General features: G+C 29.8%; 1 protein-coding gene across 1 annotated transcript in view; it reads left to right on the top strand.

Annotated features, from left to right (window-relative positions):
* LOC124360155 (apolipophorins-like) overlaps positions 1 to 15426 on the top strand; it is a 139154-nt gene extending 123728 nt beyond the window's left edge. The window contains exons 44-52 of the mRNA XM_046813521.1: positions 1912 to 2148; positions 3877 to 4180; positions 6791 to 6974; positions 8209 to 8402; positions 9810 to 9925; positions 10318 to 10447; positions 11625 to 11746; positions 13224 to 13430; positions 13894 to 15426. Of these exons, the coding sequence (XP_046669477.1) occupies positions 1912 to 2148; positions 3877 to 4180; positions 6791 to 6974; positions 8209 to 8402; positions 9810 to 9925; positions 10318 to 10447; positions 11625 to 11746; positions 13224 to 13430; positions 13894 to 13920 (1521 nt within the window). The 3' untranslated portion in view covers positions 13921 to 15426. The remainder of the gene's footprint in view (positions 1 to 1911; positions 2149 to 3876; positions 4181 to 6790; positions 6975 to 8208; positions 8403 to 9809; positions 9926 to 10317; positions 10448 to 11624; positions 11747 to 13223; positions 13431 to 13893) is intronic.
* The last annotated feature ends 1401 nt before the right edge of the window (positions 15427 to 16827 follow it).

Below are 16827 nucleotides of genomic sequence, written 5' to 3'. Positions count from 1 at the left end.
CAATTTTCTTGTTGTCATCATGTTCACCCATAAAACCAAGTTTTGCTAACATTCATCCAAATCCAATGAAGTAATATGCACCATCATCAAACTCACTGTTACGTTACAATCTGTATATAAATGAAACTTCATGAACAATTTTAAGTGTATAGGTCAGTTAGATCTAAAGATATCGCGTGGACAGACAGCAGAATTAAAATTTGTTCAACCCCTTCGGTGATAAGCTTGCCCACTCTGCCAATGAGCAATTTAATTTTTAGAATTTGTTTGTCATTCATGACAAAGTTTACATTAATTATTGGTTTATATAATGATAATAATTATTGATTTTTTAATTGAATAAATCTGTTTTAGTTATCAATTAAAAAATATTTTTACTCCTAATTGAAAATCACACATAACAATATTGTATATTGAACTTCGCTGTCATTTAAGTACATTAATATTCCTGAAAGGGTTAAAAATCAATTTTTAATATAGCAAAATATGTTCTATAATTTGAAGAACGGATTAAATAATTTAGTACTTTTAGAGGGGGAAGAGAGTTAAAATGTTTTAACCCTTTCAGTGCCAGACTTTTTTTGGAATGTTAGTCAATAATGAAAAAAAGTATTTTTAAAGGTGTTATCCAAAAGTGCCTTACCATTTTTATCAACTTGCATGCGGTTATTATAAAATGTCATAACTTAAATTTTTGTATAATACTTGTTTTTCCAAAATGTGTATATTAACACTAAATACTTAAAAACTTCTAATACTAAAAAAAAACAAAAAAGAACAGTAACATTTTTTTCTTTTTTAATTTTTAGTTTTGCCACCGAAATAAGTACTCAGAATATTCAGAATAAAATAAATATAAGTTACAAAGTTGCCAATTAGGTACCCTTCCTCCACCACTCATCTAAGAGTATTTTTATTCAGTACTCTGAACGATTCATAATACTTCGCTACATGTCTAAATTACACATACACAATATTTGGTTATATTGGAATTATAAAAAAACGTAAACATAACCACAACATTCTAACAGAGCATTCGCTGAAATAGCTGACTGAAATGAAATCAAAATTCGTTTATTTAAACAGGCAAAGTTAGGGCCTCATGGCTCTTTCTTACACTTAACCTGTCTGAACAATAATTATTAACAAATATTAACCAAATTAATATTAACACTAATCTACCTTAATAAATACATTAAATTAAACATTAATCTAAACACTAAAAAATTATAAATATGATACTTCTAAAAAAAATAAATAAAAATATAGTTATACAATCATAATACAAAATAATATTACAACTTCAATTTTTAATAAGAACCAAAAACTATAATTAATACCTAATAACAATAATTTATAAATATATAATAAAAATATTTTAGAAATAAATAATATATATGGTGTTTTATCTCACTCACACTCCTCACACACAATGCCAGCACCACACCCACAGACCCCTAGGATGGACCCGCCCCGACCAACCGTTCATGGTACAAACGTCTCAGTACTGCCACAAACCGCCGATCTCCCTCAATGGAAGTGATTTCTATGAAAACTGACAACTATGAAAACATAGTCATTAGTCAAAACATAGTCAACTCGGCTACAAAGTCATTAGTGACCAGCCAACTTCATCATAAACTTTCGTCATTGTTACTGATAGATCAGTTGTGTTTGTTCCCTATATAACATACTTAACTGAAAGTATGTTTGTTTTAATGTAAATTGATATAAAATAGGCGTAAACTTAGTATCTATTACATTTTCTTAAAAATGTCCGTTAAACCGGATGTCTGCAATATATGCATGTTTTTTAAATGTCTGGTAACCCGAACGTTAGCACTGAAAGGGTTATAATGGATGTAGTAGTTAAGAATTTGTACACTTTTAACCTTTGTCTGTTACAAACAGGTGTTGGTAAACGGGAAACCAGCTGACCTGCCAGCCAAGGCTGGAGATCTCCACATGTGGAGGAACTTTTATAGTGGCACAGGCTTTGCAACTTGGTCTGGCATCATGTTCTACTGCACTTCACATCTCCAGTCGTGTGCATTTTCCATTGATGGTTTCTACTTTGGCAAGACCAGAGGACTCCTGGGCACATATAATAATGAACCCTACGATGATGCAATTATTCCTGAAGGAAGTGTAAGTCTACTATAATTCTATTTATGCTTGTGATAAGTTATAATCAGCAATTCAAAGAACAATAATGTTTTCTTTGAAAAATAATTCATCAAGAAACTAAGCCTTGATAAAATATGATGACATTAATGCTATGGTGAATAATTCTGAATAATGAATGCGAACATGCTGATCATAAATTAATGGAAAACCCATTATCAAACAATGTATTGTTCCTAGTATTCTAGCACAAACCCAAAACCATGGTAGGGAGGTTTGTTACTGATTTTTAAAAATAATTCATAACTTATAAGCTGTTATGTGAATTATTTGTTTTAATAGTTACTTGTTTTATTGCTGTACTGCGGCAACGTTAGCTGAGCTACCTTTATACTAATTATTTAAATGCATTAGTTTACACGTTATCACAATTATATTGCTACCAACTGATTCAGGAGATTCTAATCTTTATATTTCGTTATAATTTATGTCTGTATATGAAATGTAAGCATAGTAAAAAGTGTTCAAACTTATTTCGAAATCCATGCACCAAACAAGGCGGTGGAACCCACAAATACTCATTATAATAAATGTTACATATTATTTAAATATTATTTTTAATTCTTCATGACATTATAATCTAACATAATATTGAATCTAAAAAAATCCTAAACAAGTTTTTATAGTAAATAAAATACTTATTTTTGTGTTACATTTCACATAAACTCTTTGTGTGTGTGTTTATTTTTCACCCAATACCAATAAGTGTAATATATACTTCATCATAACATTGTTGTCTAACATAATAGTATATCTGTAAGAATCCTAAAAATGTTTTCATAATTTATTTTTATTTTACAAGGTATAACTTTTTTAAATTTATCAATGTACTGGCATTTAAATATTTTGTAATCACTGGGTTGTTTTGTGAAATATTAAAATTTTTGTTATATTTCTTTTTCCAGATTGTATTGATAGGTAATCAGTGTCCAAAAATATTATAAAATAAAGTCTAAGATCAAATTTGAGCTTGATTTAGTTATTTAAAGAAACAAAAATTGTACTTTCATTGCAACAATATTTTTATTTGTTTCTAAAAGATTAATTATGAGCTAAAATAATATTATTTCCTAATAGTGTACTCTTTTACATGTGCAAAACAATTTTGATCTGAATTTTATAACCACTGATACAAATCAAATATAATGTATAGTTGTAAGTATACAAATTAGCTCTCAGTTATGAATTTATTAAAGAAACATATCCATAAATATAATTTTACTTCTATTAAAATATACTTCTATTGAAATATACTACATATTATATTATTTGGAAGGATAGACTAAAGTGGAGGAGGCTGTGTACGACGACCCGTGAGAACGGAAACGTCTGACGACGATGATGATGATTATATTATTTCTAAGAAAACTCCAAATTCCTTATTTTACTCCTTATGAGTGTTTAAAATTAGGATTTTTATAAAAAACTGTATGTTACTTTCCATTTTTTACATAAGAAATAAATGTAGAAAAAAAATACCTCAGTGATAGTTACTACTTTTAATAGAGAATTTTCCCCCAAAATGATATATACGTTTTACATGTATATGTGAAACACAGTTAGTTTATGCAAGAGCTTCCTTCCCATTTTAATGACAAAGTCACTTAATCATTATTTTTCCGCTTTTGGCAATATAAGTGTCTTGAAAGTCCTATACCTTCACCAGAGAATGTTATGAATGTACTATTGCAGGTGGGCTCATCAACAGCCATGTTTGCCAACTCATGGAAGGTGAACCCACAATGTGCCGATGGGGTTGTACACGAACAGCCAGCACCTGCAGCCCCCCAATGCACCAAACTGTTCTCTGGAGGCTCAAGCTTAAGAGGATGTTTTGCCTACGCCAATCCTGAAAGCTTCAGGGAGGCTTGTAACAAACAGGTAGCCGAGGCATCTGGTGAGGCCAAAGAAGAGGCAGCCTGTAATATCGCACTTTCATATGTAGGATACTGCTATTACGTCCACTTTGTCCTTATACCTCTGCCTGATCACTGTGGTACGTTGCTCAATAGTTTATATTTAATTTTCTTATGAGGTTATTTTTGCTCATTGCCTGTGATAATAGTATAAATATACATAAGTGTTGATATTTTTTGGGGAATTATTCATAATAGCATTTGGCCTTGATGAGGTGGTGAATTTCTTTAGTTGGTTGGGAAAGACCTCAAGACATGTACAAACCTGTAAACCCTATCACATTATTGTGTTAAAGAAACATTGCTCATTCATTTAATTAATTGAATATTTTGGGATGTACTTTCAAAATACGGCATCATAACATGTTAATATTTATTAACCATTAAGTATTTTAATTCTTTTATTGAAACCTCTCTGTTGTGCATCCTTCAAAACTGAATATGAGCAGGCTTATATTCTCACAAATGGCTTCGCAGCATTTGTCAGTGAATTTCCTTTCACCCAATAACATGTGAGGGTTGCTTCATCCCTGGACAAGGAAATAACTCCTACAATTTTCCTCAAGTGGCTGTGGGAGTTATCTGTTCAAGCATTATACAGTATATGTCAGCAAAGAAGAGTACCGCATCACTTCTTCAACACTGGCACAGATGGTTTCTGAAGAGGATCTGGATTTATTTATATACTTCCCTCCACAACATTTAAACAATCTCCATCAGGATATCCTCTCAATTAACTGAGTATGCTTACAAGAAGGGGATGGCATCTGCCTATCCTTAACTGCAAGACAAAGAGGGATTTACTAAATCTCGACTTTTAATACAAAATCCTTGCTCAACACGGCTTAATGCTGAATGTCACTGATTCAGTATTTCTTCTAATTACACCAATCAAATTTATGTATTTCATTTCCTCTAATGTATTGAATGGTTGGACCAAAAGGAAAGCTCATTTTGTTACTTATGGAAATGGTTTACCATGAAGTTGTTTTGTTGTTTATGCTCCAAGTGGTTTTGTTCGACAAACTGGCTATGTGAATGTTGAGTTTAGCTCCAGTGCACCTTCCTCTTAGTGCAGCATCTGAAAACTGAAGTTGCACTAAGAGGAAGGAGAACTATAGCTAAAATCAACATTCACATTGAATCAACTCTTCCCACCATAGCTGCGTTATGTGTAGAAAACTAGTTAAGTTATGCAAGCAATTTTAGATGTTATATATTGTATTCTTGTATTTCTTTTTGAACCAGATAAATAGGAAAATAAATGTCTACTACCAACAATGGGCCATCCTTGTTGAATTGTCTGAGCTTTAGGGAAGCCTATCAGTCGGGCTAGAAAAATTTTATTTCTGTTTGTCTGTCTGTCCACATGATATCTTGAGAAATAACTAACCTATAATAGACTTGTAATTTTATATGAAGCTTAATTTATATATGAGGAACACAGAGTTCGAGGATGGCGTATGTCATGAGATTTGGCTGTGTGTTAGTGAATATTTTTACATTATGGGTAATCATTATGGCAACTAGAAAACAGCAGAATAAATCAATTTGTATACAAACTTAGTATATTCATAAGAGATTCAGTAACATATTAACACATGTAGATTATTCAGTATAAAGAAACATTACAGTAAAAAGAAAAAGTAATAGAGTGAAAGTCAAGATCTGATTTCAGCGTACTATTGCGTTTTAGTACCCTCCGTACCTCACTGGAACCTTTATTTTTAAACACTGATATGAAATCTAACTTAATCAACTAAGATTTCAGTGTATCATGTGGTAGGATATCTCAATCAAGATCATCTGTACTCTTTAAATTTGGCATGTAACTTTATTTCTACATAGACAAGAATGAGTTCTATTATAGTGTATGTACAACCAAGGTATTTGGCTGAATTTAATTGAAGCCTATCACTTAGAAGGCTGACACAATTTCTTTTTTTCTGCAGAGAAAATTTAAACATTTTTTTCTGTATAATTTTTTCTTATCTATTTGACAAAGGACATCTTAAAAATAAAATGAGCTACAGACTTGTGTGCAACCTTAGTGAAGCCTATTATGTTACATGTGGTGTGGAACACTCCTATCTTGTTTGTGTAGAACAGATTAAATGTGATCTCTAACCATTAATATGCCAGTTTATATTAACTAACTCATAATGAAGACTCCATGTCTCTGCACCACTACATCAGTTATGATAGGTGCAGTAGAGGCATAATAGAAATGTACATTAGGATGTCAACAGTCCAAAGTAAATCTTTCTGTAATTTGAAACAAAATATTTCACCTGTGAATAATGGTAAGAATTAATCATGTCAGACTTCTTTTGTTGTTAAGAAGTTGTTTATTTCCACTGAAAGGTCTAGTTATTTAAGTATCAGGTTGTGTACTAAACTCATGAGGTCTTAAGTTATAACTCTTGGTACTCTAATGAAAATTTCTTAGTACTAAGTGAGATTAGGTTTATAATAGCTGTACTCAGAAATTTATTAAAAGTCAATATTAAATTTTTAAATCTAATCAATGCTTTAAATGTTTTGGAACTGTTATGGTTCTATTTACAAATTAATTTTGTATCTTATACTTTAGCAAATTTAAAAAAAAAACACATAGGTGTGTGAATTACAATTCTGATAATTTTATTGTGAGTTACATATTCTTTGGTTAATGTTTAACGTTATTTCAGGCAAGTGCCAAGTGGGATCTGAAACCCTCCACATTGGTGAGTCTGCCTCAGTCAAAACACCTCAGACAGCAGCTGATGTTGTGATAGTTGTTGAACAGTTGGAAGACAACGAAGATATATTTAATAACCTTATCTCACCTCTTGTGTCCACTTTGAGAAATGATTTCAAGGAAAAAGGAATTGTGTAAGTAATATGGAATTTTAGTATTTTACAGTAGGTACCATGAGTTTGAACTAAACTGGATGAATATTTAAATGTAAGGATTATAAAATGGCTCTAAAGCAAGTTTATAATATTAAGGAAAAAAGGTAAAAAAAGTTTCTTGAAAATTATAGTACTTTACTTCTTTCTAATAAACTATTTTATTTAGCAAAATTGGATATTTGTTTAAACTTACATTATTATTAACCTTTTTAACAGTTCAAATTGTTTATAGACAGAGGAGAAAAATTACATAAAATGATAAATGTCCAGTCCTTATCACCCAAGATTTTGTTAAAAAAAATAAATGTAAATAATAACTTTGTAAAGGGCTCAGTAATTATTTTTAAAGGTTGATAGAAGATATGTTATAAAGTATTTACTGTTATAGATAGTCTATATATTTTATACAATCTATTCATTTATCTATTTTAAGACATAGTTGAGTGTTAAACTTTATAATAAATTACTACTAAAGAATATTAAAATTATATTTAACATGATACAAAATATTATTGTTACATCAGAAATTTTACAACGTTAATAAAATTATATTCTATTTGGTAATTAAATATTATATTAACTAATTACTTAACATTTAGGTTTAACATTTTTAATGTCTATGTCCTTACCACAAAAAGATTCAAGTTGAAGAGTCCAGAGTTGCTAAATTGCAGGGACAGACTTGGTATATCAGAATTTCAGTGACACACAAAAACAGTACCCTTTTACCTGATAAATGTCTGGGTGATAGAGGTCTGGAACATACATACTCATTTTAATATTGATTGTCATAAAACAATTATATAATTTTAGTAATTTTATTTCATAAAAGAGGATAAATGTTTATCCTGTCTTAATTTATACCCGAGATATTATTTTAGTGGATGTTTAAGTGACATGTAGAATTTTGTAATTCAACTGCAATTACATGTTTTCAATCACTATAAATACACATTTAATATGTGTCTAGAAATAAAATGTAATCTCAAACAAAACATTATTTTAAACATTTTAAATTCTTCTGTGAGGACAATAAGTATTTAAAAACAATAGGAAATACATAGATATATAGTTAATTGTATCATATTATTGAAAAAACTTATATGATAAAAAGGAATTCTTGGTAAATCTAAGAATATTCATAAAGATTATGTAATTATTACAATTTATTTTCTAAAAGAATAATTAATAATGCTTGTATTTCTTTCAAAAGGGATGTCAACTTTGCCCTCATCGGATATGGAGCTCCAGACCAACAATGGCTTTCTGTGTATACGTTCAATGGAGAGTTCAATAAATTCTCTGGATCTGCTGAAAATATATACTTTGGTAAAGAGCAAGAAATTTCAAAACCAAAATTGAGTGACAAACTTCAAGAAATAAAGAAAATACTGCTAAATGAAATTGGTAAATTGTACTATTTTTATTAATTAAATATTGTTCTACTGTGTTTAATTTGAAAAATAAAAACAGTGAACACTATTGCAATATTTCAATATTTACGTTCTATTCTAATTATTCGATTATTATTCATTAATAAATTTGTATATATTTTATTTGTAACATATTTAATGACATGTGGACTGCGGCAGTTATAGTGCGTGCTTGGTCTCACTCTGTATAGAACCGCAGTGAAAATGTAATATTGCTCAGCTGTAACATTCTAGTTTGAAACTAATTATGAATTCAAACTGTAAGAGGTCTCATTTAATTATTTTATTACTAACCATATCAAATCACATTCAATGCTCAAGTATTATAAAGTTAAGAATTAAATAAATTGTGCCTTTGGCTATGTTAATATGTAATAATCCAACAATTAAGTAATGTACTGAAGTGCGTGGATGTGCATAAGGCCACAGCTGGTTTTCTTTCATTACAGATTACACTGCTGTAAGAAGAAAGCAAACAGTTTTTCCAGTTATTCACTGAGAGCTAAACAATTAACATTGAAAACTATTTAATTCAGAGATCTTAAGGATAAATCTGAAACACGTTATTGTAAGTTTTAAATTTTCTTTCGGGTAGTAGCACTTAACATATCCACTGTTGAAAATAACTGTGAGACTTAGTTTTGCTGAAAAACTATTATGGTTCAATAACTTTCTCCATTAACATATAGAAGTCTAAATATGCAGCTTTCAATTTTACTACTAAAAATCTCTACTTTGCAAGATTGCAGTACATGCACTACATGCTGACAATGAATTACCTTTCCTTGCCAAACATTGAGCTCTCACCAATAGATTTAGTTGCAGTAGTAAAGGAGGTGATCGCAGCTGCTCATCACACTGTGAGCCGCATGAATGTGTGCTCTTTAGCTTAAGCTCCTTTATCATCAGCTGATTATAAAAAATGTTGTACCATTTGCTATATAGCATTAGAACATCATTTGGTTGTCTTTATAACACTGTCATAAATTGAAGTAGAACTTTAATTATCTAACCTCAATTAATCTACTAATGTTTTCAATTACTAAAAATACCTTATTTTGTATAAAAATCATTGATATTTTGTATAGTAAATTCACATTTTCTTAAATTTCAAAATACTTGTGAATAATATTTTTATTGTAAATAGTGTATCATTTCAACAACAACACCTTGTTCCTATATTTTGTAGTTTTGTAGAGGATACAAACTGTTCAATAATTTTAACAAACTCTTTGAATTTATTGATGGAACCCAAATATATTTATATTGCAAATATATCTTTTAAACTTAAGGTATATGAAAATATAAAACACAATATTTACGTACCATAAAATGCCTTATAAAAAGTAATTATATACTTTTTTCTTCATATTCATTTTAGGATTCTCAAAGCCAGCTCAGGCTTTCCAAACAGCCTTTAACTACCCATTCCGCCCAGAAGCTCTGAAGACTATTGTTGGAGTTATGTCATCAGGCTGTGACAGTGCTATTTTGCCAGTAAGTTGTTACTTGTTTAAAAATTAATATATCTTTTATTCAATGTAGAATTTTAAAGGTAATAAAAGTAACACTAACTTGTAAAATTGTGCATGCTGTTCATGATTTTAGAAAATTATTAAACAGTAGTTTAATGATTTTTAAATTTTAACTCAATGTACACAAGATGTATTTATACAAAAACATTGTTTACTTTCATTTGATGTTTCAGAACTGAGTTATGTATTTAAACAACTTTAGCTTCTATTTGAAACCTTACAAGAAATATATAACTTTTTAGTTATTACATCATAAGAATTAACAAAATACATGCTTTTATTTTGTACAAATTTTAGAACAACAAGAATATTTTCATGAAAGGTTAAACTTACCAACAACCATTGTCCTTTCAGTTCCAGACTATGAGGCTTCTAGTCCACAGGATCAACCTTCTCAACTCTGGAGTGGTGCTGAATATGGTCACACCATTAAAGGATCTCAGTGTGGATGGAAAGGATGAGAAGGTTGCTGCAAACATTGTTGGTGAGTTCATAATGAAGTATCCATAAAGATAAAAGTACAGAAGCTGTATCCCTAATTTTCGCCACTGTTACCCATTGTGCAGTTATATTACCTTCCCATCAAGTTCTTGAGATTATTGAAGTTCATTTTTAAATTGTTTTAAATCATGCTATACTGTATAATAATTAGAAAATGTTAGACGAAGTGTAACCCATTAGTCCTTTAACTTAAAAAGACTATTATTGAGGTAAAATAGTTTACACATTCTTTAACATTAAATTGGGAGTATGTTTTGTTTTATAAACCTGTCTCAAGCCATTATGAGTTAAGATTTTTTTAAATTACATTATATCAGCATATGTGATTTTTTGTAAACAGTGAAATGTTAAATTGGTTTCAAAAACTGAAAGTTGGTACTAATTATATATGATAGTTTTCCATAGCCCTTGAAGAATGTGAATAAGCTTGAATCTAGAAACTGTCAAAAACCTGAAAAAGTTCTAGAACGTATTACAAAATCTTTTAATTACTACAATTTATTAAAACAAGTATTTTTTAGTTGAGTTTTGCTACATTATTGATAGTTTAGCCAAGTTTCTCTAAATCAATCCCAATCAGTGATCTAAAAATAGCTGACTTTTTAAAATCAAGAGTGTGAAATAAATAAAAATCTTTGCTTTAGATATCTATTAATTGAGGTTCAAACAATACTTATGCATTATTGCATATTGATTTTATATTCAGCCTAAAAATTTCAGTATATTATAATGTATATGAGAATATTCAATGACATATCATTGTTAAATTAAGTTAATATTAACATTTTTAACTCACTCAATCAAATGATGTTAGGTTGAGATGAAATAAAGTATTATAACCATTCACACTAAAACATAACTGTCGCACAAATACACAGTTCAATGATACAAGAAAATAGAGAAGAAATACATTTGATTAGCCCATGCAAAGTATAACACAAAAAAGAATTATACAAATTAAAATCCTATAGGATTGTAGATAGGCAGTGTTGACCTCAGTTGCTCTATTTTGCAAGGTTTGACTCCAGTGTAGTCTACACCCAAGGATTGTAGATAGACAGAGTTGATTTCAATTGTTCTGTATGCAGGGTTTTATTTCGGTGCAGTCTACAACCAATGATTGTAGGTAGTTAGTGTTGACATCAGTGCTCTGTTTGCAGGGTTTGACTCTGATGCAGTCTACACCCAAGGTGAGGCCAAGAGGAAGGTTCTGAGAGGCGACGAAGAAGCTTTACACAAACTCAAGTACACAAGTGACCTGTGCATCGAACTGACTCTTGGGGTGATTACATAAAATCCTTTTTTTGAATGCTACTGCTGAGTGATAAAACTAAGTATTGTTTTGTAGCTATATGTGAACTTGTGTGATAATTTTTTGTAATGTTTTTTATAAGGACCTTTGTTAATAGCATCCTGTACAATTTTGACTTTTGCACCATTATTTAATTATTTTAATTAAATAGTTAAAGGAGTTAAAGTTATATTGTCAAACCAGAATGGTATAACTGAGAATATTTTAAGGCCTTATGTCTTGTTATGGTGACAAGTTATTAGAAACTTTAACATGCAAAGCAAAATATCAGCTCTATTTTAAAGTTAAACATCAGTACAAAATAAATACCAATATACTCGTATAACAGGCCAACAGTAGTAATTTTGGTATTAGTGGTCCAGCTACAAGACCCACCTCAGCATCAATGTAAGTGAATGACAGATGATCCCAACAATAATTGTTTTTCGTCTCGTGCCAGGCACCACCAGTTGGAAAAACTTGAAATGAATCGGCATGGTGATTCAGGTAGTAAATACCTTATACACTATCACAAATACTTCCCTTTGAAAAATCCTTTAAGATTACCTCCTAGAGAGGCTAAGGGCTGATGTGGAAACCGCTACAATGAACAAACCTTGAACCGTTTATGCTGATGGCTCTAAGAATGAAACTGGCACAAGTGCTAGAATTGCAGGGGTGAGACGATGTAGGGAATTGGTGATCCCTATGGGTTCTTACCCAACAGTCTTTCAGTTAATAGACAATTTTAGAGAACATTAAAATAGTTGTAGTTATTAATAACAATACATCTACAGTATAATTTTTATTTTTAGAGTTTAAAATACTGAAAATGTGTTGGTATTGATAACAAGAACTAGTTCAAAATTATTTTCAATCTATACAAGAATCTTTAATTATATAATTATGTTGTTAGAATGTTCGTCTGTAATACACATAACAGGACGAATAGTATTTTCAATTACACCCAGTACAACTGTGTGTTCTCACCGACTACCTGAATGTAAAATAGGTTTGTACACAGGACAGCTGTGTGTTCTAGTCTTCTATCTGTATGGAAAAGAGGGTTGAATATAGTACAACTGTGTGTTTTCATCATCTATCCCAGTGGAAGGGAAGACTAAACAAAAAGTCACTGTGTGGTCTCGTTATCTATCTGGGTTAAGGGGAAGTCTAGTCATGATGGAACTATAAAAGCAAACAACTTGTTCAGCTATATAAACAAATTAATAAGTTTTTGTTCATTTTCAACATTTATTAGAAACACACGTTTGTCAGTCATTTTGTTTCTGAAAATAAAAACAAACATTTTATGTAATTTCTATATTACTACTCCCTATCTAAACTATTGGTCTCAAATTTAGAAAATGTGAATGAGAGTCAAAGTTTCTAGCTCAATTGAGGAAAGTGCACTTAGTTAAGTTTTAAATAACTAATTGCTTTATACTTTATTTTTAACTATTTTCAGACAAATGGAGCCGTATTCAGTTCATCTAACTTCGTTAAAGGCAAACCCAATCTACGAAAGAACTTCCTTCAAGTTCTATCCAACAAGATCACAGATAGTTTGACGAGAGAGGAGCTAGTCAACGATTGTAAATGTGAACTTGAGAGGGGAATGATAACGAAAACAAAATGTACAGTCACTTCTCGACGAGAGAAAGAACCTCTTGCTGTAAGTATTTCACAAGATAATTGTCAAATTTATTAGTCTTCATCAGTATTATTTACATGTTGAAATTATACTACTATGCAATTAAACAATGTTTCAATAAACATTTAAATAGGTGCAAAAGTATAATTATTACAAAAATCCAATAACAAACACACTTATTAAGCTACTTAAAAAATTAAAATCAAACCTTGTTTCAAGTAAAAGGTATAATATTATATACATATACATCAATATTTACCAAATAAATAATTAGTAAAAATCCTGATTGTTTCATAGGCTACTCATTTTACCTATACATGACATTATTGACATAGTTTCAAGAACTGTTCAGCCATAAGGCATGAACTTTGTTTAACTGGACCATTTTAGAGGAAGTCTACAACATTTTAAATTTTATTCTAGTTTGCATAAGTTTTGTTTTATTTAGAAAGTATGATTAACCAAAACTCTTATTCTTTTCCAGAGGAACATCAAGGGAGTGAAAGGTTAAATCCATTTCTCTAAGAAATCATTCAATTTCTTAGAGAAATCTTTTCATCTTCATGAGGAATTTAGCATTAATGATGTTAAAAAGTCTTAAGTTTTAAGTATACTATCTAAATAACTCTAAGAATTTGTACATTTTGGATGAAAAATAATGTATGTACACAATATAGTTATGCTTTGGTATGTTTAACAATTTAGCTCCCAAGTGTCACAGTATTGAGTATTCACAGTATATTCTTTTTCAGTTTGTGTAAGCTTCTAGAGTGAATTGTTAAAATACTCAAAGTATTTAAAATAACATAATTTGTTGTTGATTATAAATGTAATCAAGATTGTGTTTTTATAGTCTAAATCAGAAGATTTTTAAAAGATTGTTTAGGCCTAATTATTTTTACCTTATATGCCTTTTATTTTAAAATATCTATCATCAGTATGCTGATCTTGTTGCATTTCCTCTAGTTTCTAGAACTTTCAAATTCGCAACAAAACTTACTATCATGATGTTTAATATAAATTAACAAGTTGGTTTTTAACTCTTTTATTGTTATTATTAAGAGTTTATTATTTAACTCTTATAAATCAACATCTCAGAGATGGTGTTAGATGAATATAAATGTGATTATGATGTTGAACTAACATCAGAAGACACAGAAAATAATTATGTCAACATTCCTTGAGCTTATACTGCTTTAAATTCTCAACTGTTACAGTTTTAATGATATGTTGTGTGAGTTTAAATGTGAATATATAATTTAGCTGTGCTGTGAACATTACAATAATAAATAATAAAATAATTTTGCATTTGGGAAAGTTAAAACTATCCCAATAATAATTTAATGTATTTTTTCAATATTTTACTAGTTATTTAGATGTTTTGGAAACTATACGAATTTAAAAAAAACCATATCTGTGCAGCTTACATATAAATATTCTTGTGACAAATTGGACTTTTAAGTAAAAAAATACTTAACATAAATAGCGAAAAATGTTATTCTATTATATTAATTTAATTAGACCTATAAAACCTTAAGATGTTTATGTAAACAAAACCTTTTCATTATTTAATGAATACCTAATGGTTTAATGAGTACTTGATTTAGTATCTATGGATCTTTCTGAAATAGGAGTAACAATATTGTTCATAAACTTATTTATTTAATCCTTTAGTACTTAAAATGTCACCTATAATAGTTCTTTGAATCCTTATGAGGTAACTGAAATATTGTAGTTAAGTACTCTGAGGTCTTTTGGATACTGTCTACTATAATTTTAACCTAAACATGACAAACATTATTTAAAATTATGTGTTTCCAGTTTTTTAACTTTAAGGGGTCCTGTACAACTCAGTGGCACAGAAGAATTCATTAATTATATTCATTATTATTTTGCAAAACACATTGTTTTAAAATAACAGTTTTGTACTGTATAGTTTCACATTGTTAAGTCTAGTTTATAGTTTAATACAATTCAAATAATTAAGTATTTGTAAAATAAAACAATTTTATTCATATCCATGAGTTAATTTTCTTTTCTGAATTACTATAGCTAATCTATCTATATATATAAAAATGAATGTTTGTATGTTTGTCCTTTATGGAATCGTGAACTATTGGACCGATCATGATGAAAATTTGTACGTATATGTATTTTTCCACGGAGAAGGTTTATAAGCTATGCCCATCCCTTTCCCGATTCAGGATTCCGCCCCACTGGTTACAGAAATACCCATAAGAAATGCATTGCAGCAAACATATGTTAACGTCTTTTCAAATTTTTAATCAGCTGTTCTTTGTAAACATATATTACACTTATAGTTTTAAAGCATAGAGTAAGCTTAAGAGAAACGACAAATTTTGTTTAAACTGTTTCTGCAATCACTGTTAAACATAGACTTTACTATCCAGATAATACAATTCAAATTTGACGTAAAAATTCACCTTTAACTGCAATATTTATTTAATATAAACCATGCTCATGCTTGATCAGAAGAGCAATGCAGATATCATAATTACTATCTTACGTTGGCTACAAATATAAAGAATGTTATAAAATCAACCTTAGTTGTTTTTTTTGACAGAAGTATGGTTCTCAAAACTCCGTGTGTACATATTCTCTCGATCGAGACAACAAAGCAAGCTCAATCGTGGCATCGGAGATATAACTAATTTAATCTAAAATTTATTATAGTAAAAAAAAAAATTTACTAAGTAATATAAGGACTTCGGTTCTTAAGATTTGCGTGCGAAGCCGTGGGTAACAGCTAGATAGAGGCAGGAATATGGTACATACCTTCATAATACGCCCAAGAGGCTCACGATGGAACGACTATCAATTATCTCAGCAATGTTTAGAATGTGATAGAAAAAGAATAAGTGAATATAGTGTACTGTTTTCAACGGGAAATTGCGTGCGAAGCCGCGGGCAACTTTTGCAAAAAATTATTGAAATGCGCAGCAAAGCGCGCCGGGCCCGCTAGTACTTATTAAATCTTTCCAGCAGATTTCATCATTCTTGTTCAGTCTATTAGGAAAGTTACTAACATTGAGATATTGTTCGAAATCTCACTTAATACAATTTTAAACACTTGTGTGGCTAAACCTTTTTTTAAATCACATTTTTTTATTTTAATTTTAGCAGCAACATTCTTAAATTTACTTTTTTTATTAGAGAATTATATTTGCCAAGTGAGACCAAGCAATTTTGTTACTTATGTAATCATAGCTAACTCTTCCATTAATTATTACTGAATAGAGAGATAATAAACTGTGGTCTGTCTGAACAACAAATGGTTGCAGCATAACAGAAGTTTGAATTTTGAGTTGAAAAGTGACAATCAAAGCAGTTTATATTTCATTAGTTAAGGGATTTTTATCACATTGGAGGAAGTTTAAGGGGTTCAAGGCCCCCATGG

Source organism: Homalodisca vitripennis, chromosome 1 (assembly GCF_021130785.1).
Source record: "Homalodisca vitripennis isolate AUS2020 chromosome 1, UT_GWSS_2.1, whole genome shotgun sequence".
Classification (NCBI taxonomy): domain Eukaryota; kingdom Metazoa; phylum Arthropoda; class Insecta; order Hemiptera; family Cicadellidae; genus Homalodisca; species Homalodisca vitripennis.
This window is presented reverse-complemented; position numbering and strand designations above follow the sequence as displayed.